This window comes from Tasmannia lanceolata, unplaced genomic scaffold (genome assembly GCF_043159265.1).
Source record: "Tasmannia lanceolata isolate RefF3 unplaced genomic scaffold, GAP_Taslan_0.1 ptg000007l, whole genome shotgun sequence".
NCBI lineage: Eukaryota > Viridiplantae > Streptophyta > Magnoliopsida > Canellales > Winteraceae > Tasmannia > Tasmannia lanceolata.
Window position 1 is genome coordinate 6,242,613 of NW_027518684.1, and position 18,672 is coordinate 6,261,284.

Genomic DNA, 18,672 nt, shown 5'->3' on the forward strand with positions numbered 1-18,672 from the left:
GTAAGAAATTAGGGTTTCTTTTAATTCTTTTGTCTTTAAAAAATCAAAATTAAGAGATCATATAATAATATCAGCAGCCCCTTGTTTTGAATTAAATATTAACAATTTAACAAATTTGTGTCCTCAAGAATGATATTAACACCCCCACTTTTTTGGTATTTGACGTAACGCATAAAATCGCATGCATATACATAAAAATGGGTTCTGGTGAGGGCAAACATGTAAAAACCCACAGCCCAAAAACTCCGTTCAATACGGCGTTTTGCAAACAGACCTCCTCCATTCGTTTGCAAAACGCCATTTTGAGGGTTCAAAACGGTGTTTCAAACGGTGGTTGCTCACCCAAACGGTGTTTTAAACGGTATGCCAAACACACACTAAATAATTTCCCTCTAGAAAATGTTAGATATTTGTGACTATAAGTCCGTCCAAATGCCCTTAAGAAAACATTGAAGACAAAATGATGGGACTGTTTGTAGGAAAACATTGAAGAGAAAATGATAGAGCAGGCCCAACCGTATATAGTGTGTACATGATGAGATATATTGATCCGATTGGCAACCATAAGTCCGTTAGATGCCCTTGAGAACACCTTGATCGGACGATCCTTCAACTTCGTTCCATCAAAACTAGGTAGGAGTACAACTTGATCGGGTTGATTTTGGGTATTCAGGTTGAGCTTTTACCATAATTTCAGATCTCCTTCGGGTTGATTTTAGTTCATTTTTTATAGCAAAAGCTCAACCCGATCCAACCCTGCACACATCAGTCAGGGTTCTGCCCGGAAGAAAAAAAATGAACAATTGAGTTTTGTAGTCCTTATCGGACGCATGAGATTTTTGTTACCATAGGGATCACTTATGATGCCCTACAAGTTTAAAGGTGTAGATAGCACATACATGTCTACATGTAGTATAGATTGACATTAGTCAAGAAAAAGAAAAGAACTGTCCTAAAGACTTTCCCCATTACCATATAGGGAAAACCATTGCAAGACACAGCTTACTTTAGGTGGTGAAAGATTAGGTAGTTGCACTACAATTTCCAGACAGTTTTGTTTTTTGCCAGTTGAAGTGGCCAAATACCTTGACAGACCATGAAAAAATTGGATAATTATCCTTAATAAGCTTCATTTTTAACACTAATCTTGGCTAGATACACCAAGGTTTGTCACATGTAATATAAAGTGCCCATGCGAGCCGTGATCTTGGACTCACAAGGGGTTTGCTCCATTCCATCAGGCACCGAGAAACAGAGGCTTTTCAGGCCGAGGAAGCGCTGTTGAATTCCTGTTGAATTCCTGCATGTGCCAATGACAATCCATATCAAATTTTACTATTGAAAGAAAGGGATTTCCTACGGACTTCCGTAGAAAGGCATTACGAGGCAGACTGTTGCATGAGAGAGCAACCACATAGGCTCACTTTTCAGCAGATTTTTTCTTATTCATTTAATTTAAGTCATCTTAGGGCAAAATGCCTTTTATGCAGAACTGCAGAAGTCCCTAGCAAATCCCTGAAAGAAATGGGTCATAATGGAAATAACTTGAAGTGGCAGCAACAGTAAGAAATCTGTTAGCTTAACTAACCTGGTATCCCCATGTGTGCTCATGCTGGAAAAAAACTTGAAATTTGCGGATTCTCCTCAGCAAGTGCCCTGAGGCGGTTAAGCTCCGGCAGCACCACGGTCCTCAAATCGGGCCGGTCCCTCTGCCGAAGCTCGGCACACTTCAATGATAGCTTTGCAAACCTCAATGTATCTTCCACAGGCCAGTCTGGGACTACAGGATCTAGCATTTTTTCGAGCTGACCCATCTCTATTGCCTTCTCTATGTTATGGGCGAGCCCCATCGGTGGCCGGGCTGTAATAAGCTGTAGAAGGATAATTCCAAGTGCATATATATCAGATTTTATACCCAGCATACCAGTTTTCTGGTACTCGGGATCTATGTAGCAGAAAGTCCCGGCAGCGGCGGTCATGTGGTACTGAGTGGTGGCATCGGCAGCAGAGGTGGGGATAAGGCGGGCAAGGCCAACATCGGCAATCTTGCTAGCAAAGTTGTGGTCAAGGAGGATGTTGCCGGGTTTGAGGTCACGGTGGACAAGGGGTTCAGGCTTGATCTGGTGGAGATGGAGAAGGCCGGTGCCAATCTCTGCGGCGATCTTAAAGCGAAGCTGCCAAGAGAGTGGAGGAGTGTTGTTTTGGCATAATAGGCGGTCCTCCAGGCTTCCATTGGCCATGTATTCGTATACGAGGCATCCGTAATCAGGACAGGCACCGATGAGAAGGACCATGTTTGGGTGGCGAATGCGACTCAAAACTTCTACCTGAGAGAGCATTTAAAAAATGGTGGCACTTTTAGTCATTGTAACAGATGAAAACACTAGAATGGGAGAAAAAAAGTGAGTGAGCACAAGTGGAGGAAAACAAACAAAAAAGCAAGAAGTTCCAATGCACCTCCTGCTGAAATTGTTTCATTCCTTGAGTAACAGTAACATCGGATCGGAGAATCTTGATTGCAACAACAGAATGATCCAGGTTAGATTTAAAAACAGGCCCATACCCCCCTTCACCAATCTTGAGTGACTCTGAAAAGTAATCTGTTGCCTTCTCAATCTCTTCAAGGGTATATCTCTTAAAATGGACACTTGCAGACATTGAATCCAAGACTTTCTTATTATCTGCCTCCAGCAAAACATTTCTCTGAGCACTATCTTTCATCTTTTGGGCAGCTTGGGCTGTTTCAAGTGTGGCCTTAGACCTTGGCCGCTCCTCTGCAGTTCTAAAAGATGCCTCTTCGGAAAATCTTGCTCCTTCCATTCTCTGCCCCTCGTCGACCTTCCATGAATGGAGATCTCTGGCCTGTTGTAGAAGAAGAATATTTGTGTCAGCACCAAAAACCATAAAATGGGTCAATGCATTCATCTGTTGAAATCATCGAATCTCAGAGTTCTCAGAACTATAGTGATATTTGAAACCAAAGGGAAGGGATATTTCTTCGAACTTAAGTACATTTTCTCCGTAAAATATCTACAATAGAAATAACAGGCTAGTATTCAGGAAACTATTTTGAAAATAAGAACATTGCTTTTATCATTTCCCTGGGACCCAATTGTACCTTCACAATTTTCAATATCTATTAACTAATGGGTTAGTAAGCTACCTTCTGTTTAGTGTTTAATGCTTCAATGGGGGCACCACTGTACATGTCCATCTTTTGCTGCAGTTCAAGATTTAGCCTTCTCATCTCAGCCTCCATGTCTTCCTGCAATACATTATATTCTTTCATCATCCTGAACTGAGAAAACATAATACCTTTTACAAAATGGAATCAACAGAACCTAAGGAGCGCAGATATGCTGTCTCATTTCAAGCAAACCAGTTTCCATACTAGATCTTTTCACCATATTAGTTCCACATTTAAAAAACTGCAAGTATATTAGGAACCTTATTTAGAAAAATAGCAGTTGCTCCTGAATCCTTTATATGATTTTTTTATTGGTTGGATTTTTTTATTTTTTTTAAACCTGTATGTGATGAATTTATTGTCCATTGCATTTATCAAATAAAAAAAAGCTATAAGCAGAAACTGAACAAAAAAATAAGTAACACCATAAAAGAAAAACAAAAGGAGAATATCGAAAGATTCTCAGGAGGGAAGGTAAATCAAATGTCTGGATCTCAGCTCTGCCTTCCTGAACTAGCAAGCCGATTTGTATCACAGTTAGTAGAAAGCCAAACATGCCAAAATTTTGTACCACGTCCCTCAATCACACCCACGATCTCTTCAATAATATCTGCGAACATCCGCAGATAGCTACCCCTATCACTCACCCATCTGATCGCATTGAGGGAATTGCCCTCAATGATATAAGATGATCTGACATATCCTGAACCACAAGCAGGATGCCTAAAAGAAGGCCATGCACCTCCGCCTCATTAGAATCCTTTTCGCCAATAGGACCCAAAAAGCCCACTTAATCTCACTCGTAGCGCTCTTGAGAAGACCCACACAATGCTAGTTGGAGCTGCATTCCCAAGGCTCGAACGGTCAAAATTCAGCTTCATAAACTATTAAGGAGGAGGGTCCCACCTATGGAAAGGGTGATTCTCACTACCTCAGCTGGATCTCCTCCCAACACATGTAGAAAGAAGTCACAAAAGTATCCTTGAAAATAGGGAGCTTCGTCGCCCGTTGGATGACCACATTGAAAAGGTTTTTTTCTTTACGGTTTATTTCAGACCTGTTCCCATAGTTTTCAGGTTTCTTTCAATGTAATCCTTGTTTAGTATAACGGCGGTTGGTCTTGAATACTTTATATGATAAATTTATTGACATGGCAGATTATCATTCAAAAAAAAATGCACATCATTGGCCACAGTCAAAAGTACACCACAAAATAAGAGTTTCTATAAATACTTCCATGGTTAGCTTTTGAATTATTCCCATAGTTCTCAGGTTTCTTTCAATAAACACAACGATTTATTGATCTGTTATGTTAGTCACCAAATTCAGTTGTTAGTTTTCCTGAAAAACTAAAACAGTGAATTGGTGAATTTTCTTAAATTAATTAACCGGACTGACCTCAGGACATCAACATTTTCAGGACAAACTAGACAGATCTCAAGAGTCCAAACACTCTAAGGGGAGGAACTCAGGACAATACCAAATACCAAAGCCAAATAAGCTCTACAGAAAAATCTAGAGACATATACTACTCATCATTATGGTGGATAGGCCATGGTTTTGAAACAAAACATACGTGAAGCATGGCTTCAGGATTCTGTTTTGGGTTATGACTCAGGGTGGACTGAAGCAAGTCTTTTCAGCCAAAACGAAGTGAAACTATGATTTTGTTTCATATCAGGTTGGTCCCAAGCCAAGTTGTTTCAGCCACGATAAATTGCTTTTGGCTAAGTTTTTAAAGCATGGGAGGGACCCATTGATGAATGGCCCCCATCCTGATAGTCGGCAGTAAAAAAGTTTCACTTATCTGATAAAGGTACTTCACCAATCAATGGCCTACAAGGATGAAATGGAAAAACACCAATGGTTTACATTCAGCCATGGTTTAAAAATGGATGGCTATGGCTGTCTGTGAACAAGGAACCCGTCTCTTCAGCCGAGTTTCTCGATAAAACCAAGAATAAACCAATAAAATATAGAATTTATTTCCCATGACTAATCTTTTTGACACTTTTTTTATTAAAAAAAAGACCCAATTTTTTAATGGCACTCAAAAAAAATAAATTGGCATTTTCTGATTTTTCCAGTGTTAACTTCTATAGGTCGCTGATTGACTCGATGGGACCAATCATTGACTACGCACCGTGTCAACCATGAACGGCAGCATGTGATTTTTTCCCCACTCCAAGTTTCTAAAATATATCAGTTTCAATTTCATGACACGCCATGTTAAACTCATAGATGCCAATAGAGGGCCTACATTTTTAGCTTACAATCAGAAATTATTTAAGTTAAAACAAAAGGAAAATGAGGTAAAGCATACCAGTGAGCTTGAGGACCAGGGCACCCCACCAGCATTCTGTGGGACTGGGGGTGAATGCAAGTATCCACTGAATCCAGACCCACTAGACCAGTATTGCCCACCAGATCCACCTGATTCAAAACTTCTCCTTTGCTCATCATAGTAAGAATACTCATCGCGCATGTTCGACAACCGTGGCTGCCGGCTCCCACCATGAAGACGGTCACCTATAAAATAATTACCGGGCCGATCGAGGCTGGTTCTGCTGGGGCTTGGACATGAACTCACAGTCTGATATGAAAGATCAAGAGGCCCACCACCTTGGTTGAATCTACCGATCCTTTCATTTATAATATTATCATAGCTCGAAGGACCAGTGCCTCCTTGAATTTGTCCAGTTCCTGAGCTTCTAGCCAACGGAAACCTGATTTCAGAATTCAAAATGCTTTCTGTCAAGAGAAACTAGAATACAGAAGTCCTAGAACATATTGCAGTGTAAAAATATCTCCTTTTTTTTAATAATGTGTAAAAATATATCCTTTATTTCAAGATCTCCCAAAATTATACAGATTTAAAACAATCCATAAAAGAAACAACAACAAATATTGCAATATGTGTCGCTATTAATTCAGAAATGAGATTCTTAGGTCATGGACACACAGACGCGAACGCATGAATGAACGAGCGCACAAGCCCGACACCTCCCCCCCCCCCCCCCCCCCCCAACACACACACAGTGGGAGATGACATTTCCACTCCTTTTTCATCATTTCCACCCCCTCGTTCGTTGCCTTGAAACCAACTAGAGAAAGTTATTATTTGCCTTTGGTTTTTTTCATTATTTTTTAAATTAAAAGGTCGTAGAAGCAGCTGCTTGTCAGCCCACCCATCCAGCCTCATTCCACACCATCAGATAAAACAGGATCTGCCATCTAACTGCTATACCCTCCCAAATGAAGCTCACAGACATTTTGCTAACCTGCACCCAAGGTGCTAAACTAAATCCCTCTTCTATATTACGAAAAAGTGCGGGAATTTTGGGGAATTTTTGGGGATCGGTGAAGATTTGCGAGGATTCCCACAGAAGATCAATGAAAAGAGTGAGCAATAACATGATAAAGGGAGGCTTGACGAGTGAAATTGAGTGAGATTAAATATTTAGAATTACTAAAGAGGAAATTCTCATAAATAATAAAATTGGTGGAAGAACTTGAGAAAATAGATTCTGGTGAAGATTTGGGAGAACTACAACAGTATTTGAACGAGAGAACAGGTTTTAAGCTTCGGATTCAAGAAGAATGAGGATTATGGAAAGTTTAGGAAAATTACAAAAGAATTTAATCATTTTTGTAAATCAGATACATTAAGAGCTCAAATTTTAAAGCAGAGATGGTGTGATAGGTGAATGAACAGATAGTATAGCTGCATGAATTTTAGAAATTTTGGACCATTGCATGACATTGGCAAAAAGAGTGAGAAATTTCATAAAGAAAAGCAGACCAATGGAATCACAAAATATATGAAATATGAACTATGCAAAGTTTAAGGAAAATAAAAAGAAAGTGATTCATCGGAGGAATCTAAGCAACAGGGTGGGGTGATTTGCAGAGATCCGAACAAATTACACAGAAATCCAAATAATAGAAGACTTTCTTTGTTTTTGTCAAAGATCTCGTTGAATTCCATTCATTTGATCAACATATTCCACCAGCTAGAGTAGGAATGGAAGAGGAAGAGTTTGTTTCTTGAATTTCTTTCTTTATTTATACATGGAGGGAAAGAATGGAAGAGAGAAGTGATATGGGATGATTGGTATTGAAGATGCTAGTGAGGCCGAGGTTCAAGCTGCCCATCAAGGAATTAAGAAACTGGGAAGGGAAGGCTTGAACAAGGTGATAGTGGAGGGCGACTCTCTTAATACCATCCGGTGGCTTAGAGGAGATAAGGTTCCTCCTTGGAGATTTGCCACTCTTTGATGAAATCCATCATAAAATTGAAAGATCGTTGGTCATATTCATGCATGTCAGAAGATCTGCCAATGGTATTGCAGATCATTTGGCCAGGGAAGAAGTGGAGAAAAAGGTCTGGAGTTGTATGATTTCTTGCCTCCGTGATGTGGGCTTTTTGTTGACTCGACGGCTTTTTCTTTGCTCGATTAAGGATTGAGCTTTATATGTATCTTTTCGTATGACCCACTCAGTCATCACTTATTAATGAAATCTACAACCATCCAAAAAAAAAAAAAAATGGAAGAGAGAGAGTGGGGGGGGGGGGGGGGGGGGGGGGCGCACGCGAACTGACAAGCAGATGCTAGAGTAGCTTTTGATTTTAAGAAAGAAAGAAGGAATGGCCCCGGCTGAACTAGGAATAGAAAAGGATAAGTTAGTTTCTGAAATTTCTTTCTTGTTTTTGTACACGGAGAGAGAGAGAGAGAGAGAGAGAGAGAGAGAGAGAGAGAGAGAGAGAGAAGCAGTTGCTTCGGTAGCTTTTGTTCTAAAAAAAGAAGAAAAAAGGGGCAAAAATGATGAAAAGAGAGGGTGGAATCACTTAAATTATTATTATTATTCTATCATATCCCATCCAGTGCTTCCTACATGCATCGTATTGCCATGCTTCATGGCCCTATCATGCACGTATATGGCATACCTTGATTGAGATGAACCATCTTAAGTGAGGTCTACTACATGAATGGTTTAGAGGTCTACCACATGAATGGTTTACAACAATCATGAAGAAGGAAGGATGGTAATATTCCATTCATTTGATCAGCATATTCCACTAGCTAAAGTAGGAATGGAAAAGGATGGGTTTGTTTCTTGAATTTCTTTCGTTTTTTTTAATACATGGAGAGAGAGAATGGAAGAGAGGGAGGGAGGGAGAGCGTGGGGGATGAACTGATATTTTGGGTACACCCTATCTATGTGAGGGCCTATCAAATGAATGCTTTGGATCATCGAGGGAGGGAGAGGGTGGGGGATGAACTGATTTTTTGGGTACACCCTATCTATGTGAGGGCCTATCAAATGATTGCTTTGGATCATCCAAACAAAGATCCCCCCCCCCCCCCCCCCCCCCCCCCCCCCCCTACACACACATATCTATTATATTATAAGGATACGCATATTTGGTTTTTTTTTTGCCTTAAAATTCTATTATGGCGACGCATGTTCTTTCACATCGTAACTGACCGTCACGCTCCCTTCAAAATAGAGAATGCCCATCTAAATCCCGTGAGTTTTGCAGCCGCCACGCGTATGCGTTCGTTTATATCTTTTGCCCACGCGTATCTGTCGTCTTGACCGGCAGATATAGTTTTTTTTTTTAAATGGAAGTAAAGACCGGCAGATATAGTATAGAAAATGCCCATCTAATCCCCTGACCTCGCACCAGCCACGCGTATGTCTGCATTTCTATATTTTGCCCCCATGTTTCTGTTGTTTGGCTGCTTTTTTGGGCGGAGATAAAGTAGTGATCCTCTTTTAACTCTATCAGAGATTTGACAAAGATATACTACTGCTATTTTAAGTCTTCTACCAGAGATTTGACAAAAAGACATGCTACTCCTATTTTAATTCTACTGATCATGTTTTAACTCTAGATATTTGACAAAGATATAGTAATGCTATTTTAACTCTCCTACCATAGATTTGACAAAAATATATTAACCCGAGATTTTATATGGTGTAAGCCCTTATAGTCCCGTATTTTTCAAAAAAGTACCGTACGGACCACGCTGTTGGACAATCCAAACCGTCCATATGATGGGCCACAACGTAAATAGGTTGTTCCCCAAAAAATCATTTCCAGAGGATGATCCTAGCCCTCCGATCTTTAGAAGTTCCCATAAAATGCAGTCCTCTATAGATCGGAGGGCTGAGATCATCCTGTAGAAATGATTTTTAGGCACAACCTATTTACGTTGGGGCCCATCATATCGATGGTTTGGATCATCCTATAGTGTGGTCCGTACGGTACTTTTTGAAAAATACGGGATTATAAGGGCTTACACCATATAATTTCTCATACTAATCCTATTTTAACTCTACGAGAGATTTGACAATATAATATTGATATTTCTTTCCGAGAGAATATTTTCTATTATTAAATATTTCTCTCTCGCGTTTATTTTCCCTCTCCCACCGTCCTCCTTACTTCCTCTCTCTTCATGTCTTAAGCCATGTAGTGGGTTCTTTCTGCCTTTGAAAGATCCAGGGGTACAATTGCTCTTTCCATTGCTATCTTTCTCTTCATCTTTTGGGTCTTTTTCCTGTTTGAAGAAATAAGGTTCCAAGGCCTAATTTAAATTTTATGTCCTTCATCTTCATTTTTAGGGTTTTTCCCTGCTGTTTGAACAAATAGGGTTATCAGACCTTATTTAGATTTTATTTCCCTTTCTCTTCATCTTCAGGTTTTTTATTTGTTTAAAAAAAAAAAACAGTTCCTTCTTACATCTGCTTTTCAGAACGACTATGGATATGAGCTGTTTTTATTCTTTAAATTCTCCATGTAAAGCTGCAATTTCTTTCTTTCTTTTTGTTGCTTCGCTTCTGCTCTTCTTCTTCTTCTTCTTTTCTCCTCTTCATAGGAATATTTAGGGAGCTTTTTTCCTTCTCACTTTGATCTTTGTTTGCCTTCATCTGTTGGTTTTTTTTCGTAGCTGTTTTTATTCTTTAAATTCTCCATGAAAAGCTGCACTTTTTTTTTTCGCTGCTTTGCTTCTCTTCTTCTTCTTCTTCGTATGAATATTTAGGGAATTTTTTCCCTTCTCACTTTGACGTTTGTTTGCCTTCATCTGTAGGGTTTTATAGTGAAAAGAAACAAAGGAAGAGGAGAAATGTTGAGAGAGGATTAAGGATTTTTTTACCGCAACCTCAAAGGAATTTGATCATCCTTTGTCTTCATCTGTAGGATTCTTTTACTTACTGTACTACATAAAGAAAATCCTTCCTCCCCACAAAAAAAAAATCGCTTGAGAAATACCTAGATGAGAGATTTCACAAAACAAGATATATCCCAATATCTCTGATATCTTCAAAATCTCTAAAAAAAATGGACAATTTATATTATGAAAAAAAATGAAAAATTGCAATAATTTGATACTACTTCTTCACAAGTTACTTTGAAAATGAAAGCATACATATATTAGAAGCCATTAAAAAACATGCATATGTAATAATAAAATTCAGAGAATAATAAATATTAATAAAAAATAAAAAATAAAAACATAGCTGCTTTTCCTACTTTCTTAAACTTGTAACTATATTTATATTTTCTGAAACTTTGCTGTTTCCAGGAACTACCCCAAAGAAACCCAAAAAGAATTAAAACCTATTCAGAAATACCTTGACAAGTAATTTAACAGAAAACAGTCCACAAACTACGATAAATCATACCACAACAAAAGACACATCATAAATCCATGTATTTATTAAAGCCACAGGATGTTTCATTAAAAAAAATCAAGCAGCCATTGGTGTATTTTTTATTCAAGAATGGAACACACATAAAGGCACATTATTATCTTGTTTCAGTTATTTCTGAAGAGAACGATCAAAATTAATATCTGTTAATACTTTTGAAATGCATTAGCCTTTAAAAACCTAAGAATATGCTTGAAACATTAAGATTTATGCTATCAAATAAGAGAAAAAGAAAAAGAAATGCAAACTATCTGTGTAACATATTGAATAACGTGATTTGATCTCAGAATTACCTCCTTAGGTATAAACAATGAATAAAATATGCGTGGTTCTAAGTATAGTTTACAGAATGTAACTACCAAAGAGATCTAGTGAAAATGCTGTTTAAAAAGACCATTTTAGGGCTACTTTTGAACTTCACAAGCAAAATAACACCATGTTCTTCTCAGATATATTTATACACAAGAAACTCTATTCGCTTACATGAAAACTTCTTCCGGATCCGGCCGAGTAGCTGGTTCACCTACAAATTACAAAAAATAGATTTGTCAGGGAACCTCTAAATTAATAAATAATCTGAGAGATACTATTTCCATCCCTTTTTCTACCCATGCCACCCCTTTCTGTTTGTCTGTTTCACATGTAAGATCTTTTTGTTAAATAACGAAAATGCTCTGCCCCCTTCCTCTTCTTCTTGTCCCATTCCTTAGTTCTCTCACATAAGGGAATTTGACCAAGGATGATTTTGCAAACCATTTGCTCCCATCAACAGCCATGGTGTTAATGCTTAGGGGATGTTTTAGACATTTAGGGAAAAAAAAAACCTCCAATGTGCAAATGGGCAAACGGAAGGGGTGTGGTGGCTAGAAAAGGAGGTGGAAAAAAATTATCTAAATATACTATTATAAATGATCAAGCAGATATTCTAAATGACAAACTTTTAGCGGATTGGAATGAATTTCCAACATCATCAAGCTTCTGAATAAGTTGTCTTCTAAAAGGGTTCTTAATAGGATGAGGAGCAGGTCGAAATGTTGACATCTTCCCCTTTGATATAACATAAACAGAGCAGAATTCTGGTGCAAGCTTTGAAACAGTCGTAGGAACGTCTGTCTTAAAAGTTCTGCAAATCAAAAGCAAGACTTCAAAACAAAATTAAGAAAAGAAAAGGCGAGAGTGGTAGATAGAATAAAGTAGACAAAAATAAATAAACCTCACCTGGTAAATGCATTTCTTGATGATGCACCAAGAACTAACTTATCAACAGATTGCTGCACAGCATAATCAACAATAGCCTTTGATATATCTGACCCATCCAAAATGACCTCCTTGCACTGTAACTGAATTAACAGCCACAAAATACACATGAGACTCATGAAGCGGTAACACTAACAATTTACCAACAGCATGATTTCTGTTGGTCACCATTTTGTAAAACAAATTGATGGCCACATTTATTAAAAAATGAGTACATATCATGAGTGGATGTAAATACATTCATGACGGACCATAAATTTTGATAAGTGAAGAAATATGACACACAATGGCAACTAGTAACGTATTACCTCATTAAGATGGGCTAAAAATTAAGAAGAAATCATCATCATATAAGAAGAATATACCAGAATAACACTCACAATACCCCAGGCATCATACCTATGTTCCAGGCTTCACAACTTGGAGAAGATCAAGGCATCACACCTTGACGATGAAGGTTTCACACCCAAAATTTTGCAGAGTAGCAAAAAACAAACATTTTTATTCATTCATCCACGCATCCATAACATTCATCCCCAGAAAAATGGCATAGGGCTTACAATATATAAGAAAAAGACGAGAACTAGAGATTTTTAAAACCCTAAAATAACATGTTTGGACTAAAATACCCTCTAATGACTTAAAGACTCTCCCCACTTAAAATTTCCATAATACATGTGTGTGGTCTATTAAAAATACTCATAACTCAAAGAACTTAAGTGATTTTGATGGAAAAAAACCTATGATTTAGCTGACACTTTGAATTTACTGCTAACACACGTGTCCTGCCATGTCCGACACGACATGCGTGTCCACCCATGTTGACACTCCTATGGACACTTTTAAATGTAATGTTGCAAGTGTTAGACTTAATGTGGGCATGTGGACACGTTTTTGTGTTGTGTCAAGTGTGATATTAGTTTTTATTATTGCATATTGTGTTTACCGCTTTCATTGTTAACTCTTCTTTTATTATTAACTCTTTTTTAGATCTTCTTTAACTAATATTTGTTGTTGCACCATATATATATTTTCTATTTTAGCCGTGTTCCTATTTCTAACTTTTGGGGGTTTGCCGTGTCTGACACTCCGTGTCCGTGTCGACACGCAACACTCGTGTCCGTGTCCACAAATCATAGAAAAAAAACTCTAATACCCCCTATGGTTTAAAAAGACTCAAAATTTTTATGTCTTGGATGGTCCCCTATCAAGGTGGCTGAACAAATAGATGGATTCGATATATTATTCTTGGAGTCACACTTCCTAAAAAAAGACTCTTGCAAGTCACCAGCATAACAAAAGCCTGGAAAAAGGGTAAAGCTACAGAGTAAATCCTATAATGGATCGAATAATAGACTTCATTTACTTTTTCTGTAATGGGGCTACATTAAAGAAAGCCTAACTCCATAATTTGCACCAAGCCTACTAGGAAGCACCTCTATAAATTAGCATGCAATATTCCTTTTATCTAGCATAATTCAACAATCACATAGATTGAGGTAATTCTCCCAAATACAAAAACCAATAATGCTTCAATTGAAAAACTCTCAAACATGTACCCCTCTTCTCCCGCAGAAACATTGGAATGGAAGGAGTGTTTCTTTGGTCTGTGCGTGCATCTGTTGAAGAAAAGCTGATGCGACTTCCTCATCTACTTCTTCAATCGGAACAGGCTGGCCAGCTGCATATCAAAAACAAAAGATTGGAGTAATTTGACATTATTAGAATCAGAATATGTGTGCAACCACCATTCAAAAAAAAAAGAAAAAAGAGAGAGAGTATGTGTGCAACTGGAACTTAGACACCAGATGAGGATAAACAAACAGCCAAGAACAATCACCAGTAATCAACGTTCAAAGAGACTAATTTAACCAAAAAAGGAGAACGTTCATTTTAGTGGATGCGACAAGTCTAATATGAACATATAGAGAAAATACAAGAAAGGAAAAGAAAATAAAAAAATAAATCAAATGACCTACATATATGGATCCTGCAGCAGCTAAGACATGACAATAAAACAAGGGAATATGATGCCATGGCTTTAAGGTAGGTTAAGTGTTCTGACCCAACTGCCAACTAGAAAGCAATGTGGTCTATCTCACCAGAGTGAATCACTTCACATACCTGAAAGGCCAGCCCTACAAATCTAGTAGGTAACAACAACTATTTATTTCAGAACAGTAAAAGCACCTGATAAAAATAAAAATTTCAGAACTAAACCAGCTGGGCAGACATTTAAGCTAACTAGTTTTGACCTATGTTGGTTGGTTCGCACAAAGCCACACAGTATTACAAACTGGTAAGGCACAAAGCGGTTCGCAAAATGATTCACAATAATTTGCCAAACTAGTGGATGACGAACCAGAAAAAATAATGAGCTGGTTTTTTTTTTTTTTGAATGGCCAAAAACAATGAGTTGTTTGATGCTCAATTTCAACTTTCAACCTCCCATATTTAGGGATTTGAAAAGAGTGTAAATGGTTTCCTTAAGTTGTGAACACGCGAATTTTGGGTACCCAAAATAGCCCTAATGCAAAATTCGTCCACTCTCTTAAGAGAGGGGTATTTCAGTCTTTATAAAACCCATTAGGGTTAGGACTCTAATAGAAAAACTATAAATATACTCTTTAGGGTTCTGCAGAAAATAATTCAACCCTAATCTCTTCTGCAGCCCTAAAAGAGAAAGAAAACCCAATCAAGGAGAAGAAGATCAAGATCAAGAAATCAGAGAAGCAATCGCAGAGCCTTTGACTGCGAATCCGGGTAAGAACTTTGAGTATTTTTCGTTTGATACGAACTAAAAACAAGATTGTTATATTTTGGTAAAGTCTAAATCGACTAATATTGGTGTATGACTGATCTAAAGGATGAATTCATGAATCCCTAAGAGAACTTTGATTTTTAGAACTATGATTAGGATTTAGATCGACCCCTAAAAAAATTTGATTAATTTTTGGTAATTAGATCTGAGGATTTTCGAGCGTGGAATTGGATTAGATGGATTACTCTCGTCGATACGAGTCCAACGGATCCAACCACGCGCGATTCCGATGTCAAACGAATGAGTTGTGGCCGTTTTAGTGTCAAAAATGTGAAAAATCGCGTTTCGGGGAAAACTGGGTCCGCGCAGGGGCGGATGACCGGCAAGAATGGCGGACGTCCGTCTGAAATTAGTTGGGATAACTGAGAGTTTCCCGGACGTCCGGCAAAGTCCCCGGACGTCCGGAGCGGCAGTTTTTCCCCCGGGCAGCTTAAACTTCGAAAATTCATAACTTCTTCGTTTCTCGTCCGTTTTCGACGCTCTTGTACTCTACGGATATGACGGAAACGTGATCTTTTTGTTAAAAATAGTTTCAAGAATTTTTGAAAACTTTATAACAGTGATAATTCCAAAATACTAAAAAAACCATAGGACGGCTTACCGATTCTTTTCCGATCGAGCACCGAAGGGTGTCTTGTGTCAGAGGAAGGATATATATGCTTTATAGGACGGAAATTAATAATATAACTTATGAGGAATATTGATAATATTGATTGTAGGTAACCAAGGTATTCTGTGAAAAGGATTTCGATCTTCAATCGAGGTGAGTAATAAGGGACTATACTGATAGGTTACCACTTACCCCAAACCCTTTTTGACAATATTCTTTTGTTCACATGCTTACTGTTTGAAAACCCATTCAAATTATTGATTATTACACCCTATTGAATATTGAAAACCATGATACATTATAGATTGAGATTGTACACATTAACCTCTTTGAATTACATGCTATTGAATACCTAAACTTCTGAATATCGAATCGGTTTTTCTTGAGATGCTAGTTTATTTCTGGACCCTTAGCCAATGAGGGAATGCATAATACCTTTGGCACTTAGATACCATTGGCCAGTGTAATTACTGTCATATAGTAAACAGATATCGAATCAATAAACATAGCACTATCGATGTCTCAAGAAACTCTGACCTATCGAATTTGACACTCATATCGAATATTGAAATTGAACGATGCCTTATTTCTGAAATTGATGCCCATTGAACTACCGATTACTGTTATCATTGAATGCCTTACCGTCTTTGATTGCTTTTGCTTTTGATGCCATATCTATTAGTGTAGTTTCTTATTACATCACATGAGCGTGTTTAGCTCACCCTTATTTAACAATTTCAGATCCTGAGGCGTGATTCCAGCTTGACGTTGGAGCAGCGAGGGAGGATTATCTGAAGATTTCTTTGTTTGCTTTCTTAGGTTACTAGTGAGTATTAGAGAGTTTTAGACTCATTTAATTTATTTTCTTTAGCATGGGGATGAGAGAAGTTGAATATGGATTGCAACAGATTTAATTATTTTAAGGTTGAATGGTCATTTGGATTTAGTTTCTTTGATCATGGTTTTGTTTATTGCTAGCGTTGCATGCTTGTGAAGGCGACTTTGTAGGTATGTGGCGTTGTTGCACCCCTAAGCCTTGTGATTGTAAATTAATATGTTTGTGAGTGGCTTGGGGCGTGACATAAGTATAACTAAAGGTGATGCTATAACAAACAAATTAGTAAACCCAACGAATCCACCCCTAACAAACCAGGTTGATATGATCAGATGAAACTTTCAGATAGAACTGCGAACCAAATCCAAAAAGATGAACTATGTAAAATGGGTTGTGACTATTTGATGTGTTTTTCTTGTTTTTCAGCTAAACTCTATTTGACCTAGATCCAGAAGGTGGGAATGATTGGTCAGAGTGGTCCAGCCCCAATCTTAATTATGCCAGTTGTAAAGGATAGAACGGGACATATATGCAAGAAAAAGCTAGAAGAAACATGGTTTTAAATTGCCCTGAAATTTCCCCGAAATGACCAAAATGTTTCAATTTTCATTCCCTCTGAAACAAAAACTACATGATTTTCTTTCACGTCATTATTCCCTCCAAATTTTGAAAAAAAAAATTTCCTGAAATTCGACCCAAACTCCTGAAATTTGACCGAAATTTCAAAATTCGACTGAAATTCCTGAAATACATAAAAAGAACTGTAATATTCAGACCTAAAAGACTAAAAATTCAGGGTTTCGGACAAGTACCAAAGTTAATGAAACAAATAACCAAGTAAATGAGCAACATATATATGATACTATATTCTCTCTCTCTCTCTCTAGGATCTGAGAGAGAGAGAGAGAGAGAGAGAGAGAGAGAGAGAGAGAGAGAGAGAGAGGGAATTAAATGAAATTTGGATTACCTAGAGTGGGAATGACGCTAGTTCGGTGGACATGGAGAAGGACAAAGATCTGGCCCTTGGAGAGTAGATTGTCAGCTGCCCATCTCAGCGCTTGTTGGCTGTTCTTATCAGCATCGACAGCAATCGCCACCAGCCCATTATCCTGATTATTCTGTGGATTGCCTCCGCCACTCCACATTTGCCAAACCCTAATTCACCAATCCTTTCCTTTATCTCCCCTATGGTGTTTCTTGTTCCACGAATTACCGGCAATTTCCGAGTATCCGCTACTACTCGGATCTCAGATCCTTTATCGTATCTCGGCAGTTCTTATTTCTTGTTCGATGAATTACCTATTTTTTCTATTAACCTTCGAGTATCCAAATACTCTATTCGGATCTCATATTCCACGATTATTTGCTAAAGCTAGAAATCCTTGAAATTCACTGTCGGATCTTCTGAGTTATGCTCCTATTCAACACAAGGTTCGAATTTTCCAGATCTGAAATGCAATCGATAAAGCAAAATTCTCAAAATTTTCAGCTATCTGAATACTCTATTCGGATCTCATATTTCCACGATTGTTTGGTAAAGCTCGAAATCTTTGAAATTCACCGCCGAAAGTTCTGAATCGTGCTCCTATTCAGCACAAGGTTCGAATTTTCCAGATCTGAAACGCAATCGATAGAGCGAAATTCGCTTATTTTGGAATATGAATTCTTCTTCTCCACCCTCTTTTTGCCGAAATTTTCTTCTACCAGAATGATCTGATTGCTAGGGTTAGGGTTTCTGTGGAGGAAGAGAAGAAGAGGGAAAATTAGGGTTTTCCGAGGAGAAACACGTGGAACAGCCATTTTCCAGAGGTGCAAAAAACGGAGCTTGGGTTTCTGCTGAAATTAGGGCTTCTGTTTCGTTCTTCTTCCCTTGTTTGCAGGGAACAAAAAATGTAATCTTCGGACATTCGCTTTGACCAAAATATCCCTATATATAGATGGAATGACCTGGACTCATCATTTACACCAAGTTAGTAGGTTGTCGTTGGCGTGCCATTATCAATCCATCCTCTACTTGCTGTTGGGGAAATTGCGTGTCATCTCTATGATGGGTCCTACCAAATAAAGGGTCTGGATCATTTTACTGTCACGTGGGTGGGCCTGGATACTATGTTAAGCTTGATCTGGGGCTCACCCACATTATGTCAGTATATATATGATACTATGAGAAGCTTGATCTACTCACTTGATCACAGAAGTTCAATCTGGACCGTTGCTCATTTTTTTTAATTGTCCATCTT

The 18,672-nt window shown here is 38.1% G+C and overlaps 1 protein-coding gene across 2 annotated transcripts; it reads right to left on the reverse strand.

The window, feature by feature from the left end:
• Positions 1–934: 934 nt before the first annotated feature.
• LOC143881612 (U-box domain-containing protein 52-like) lies at positions 935–18,341 on the reverse strand. 2 transcript variants are annotated; one of them, XM_077384798.1, is made up of 10 exons: positions 17,400–18,341; positions 13,726–13,847; positions 12,128–12,249; positions 11,848–12,032; positions 11,393–11,432; positions 5,511–5,913; positions 3,164–3,265; positions 2,458–2,862; positions 1,589–2,327; positions 935–1,289 (listed from the first exon to the last, which is right to left on the reverse strand). In XM_077384798.1, exons 1-9 carry the CDS (start codon positions 17,575–17,577, stop codon positions 1,608–1,610), a joined length of 2,277 nt encoding a protein of 758 aa, XP_077240913.1. In that variant the 5' UTR covers positions 17,578–18,341; the 3' UTR covers positions 935–1,289; positions 1,589–1,607. The 2 variants fall into 2 exon arrangements, with proteins under 2 accessions (XP_077240913.1, XP_077240914.1); XM_077384799.1 differs by having other exon boundaries at positions 935–1,300.
• Between the last annotated feature and the right edge of the window lie 331 nt (positions 18,342–18,672).

Coding starts and splice junctions, on each gene's coding strand:
- LOC143881612 (XM_077384798.1), bottom strand. CDS start 17,577: ATGTGGAGTGGCGGAGGCAATCCACAGAATAATCAGGATAATGGGCTG. Junction 13,848..17,399: donor TAGCGTCATTCCCACTCTAG/GTAATCCAAATT, acceptor TTTGATATGCAG/CTGGCCAGCCTGTTCCGATT. Junction 12,250..13,725: donor GTTTCTGCGGGAGAAGAGGG/GTACATGTTTGA, acceptor CTGTTAATTCAG/TTACAGTGCAAGGAGGTCAT.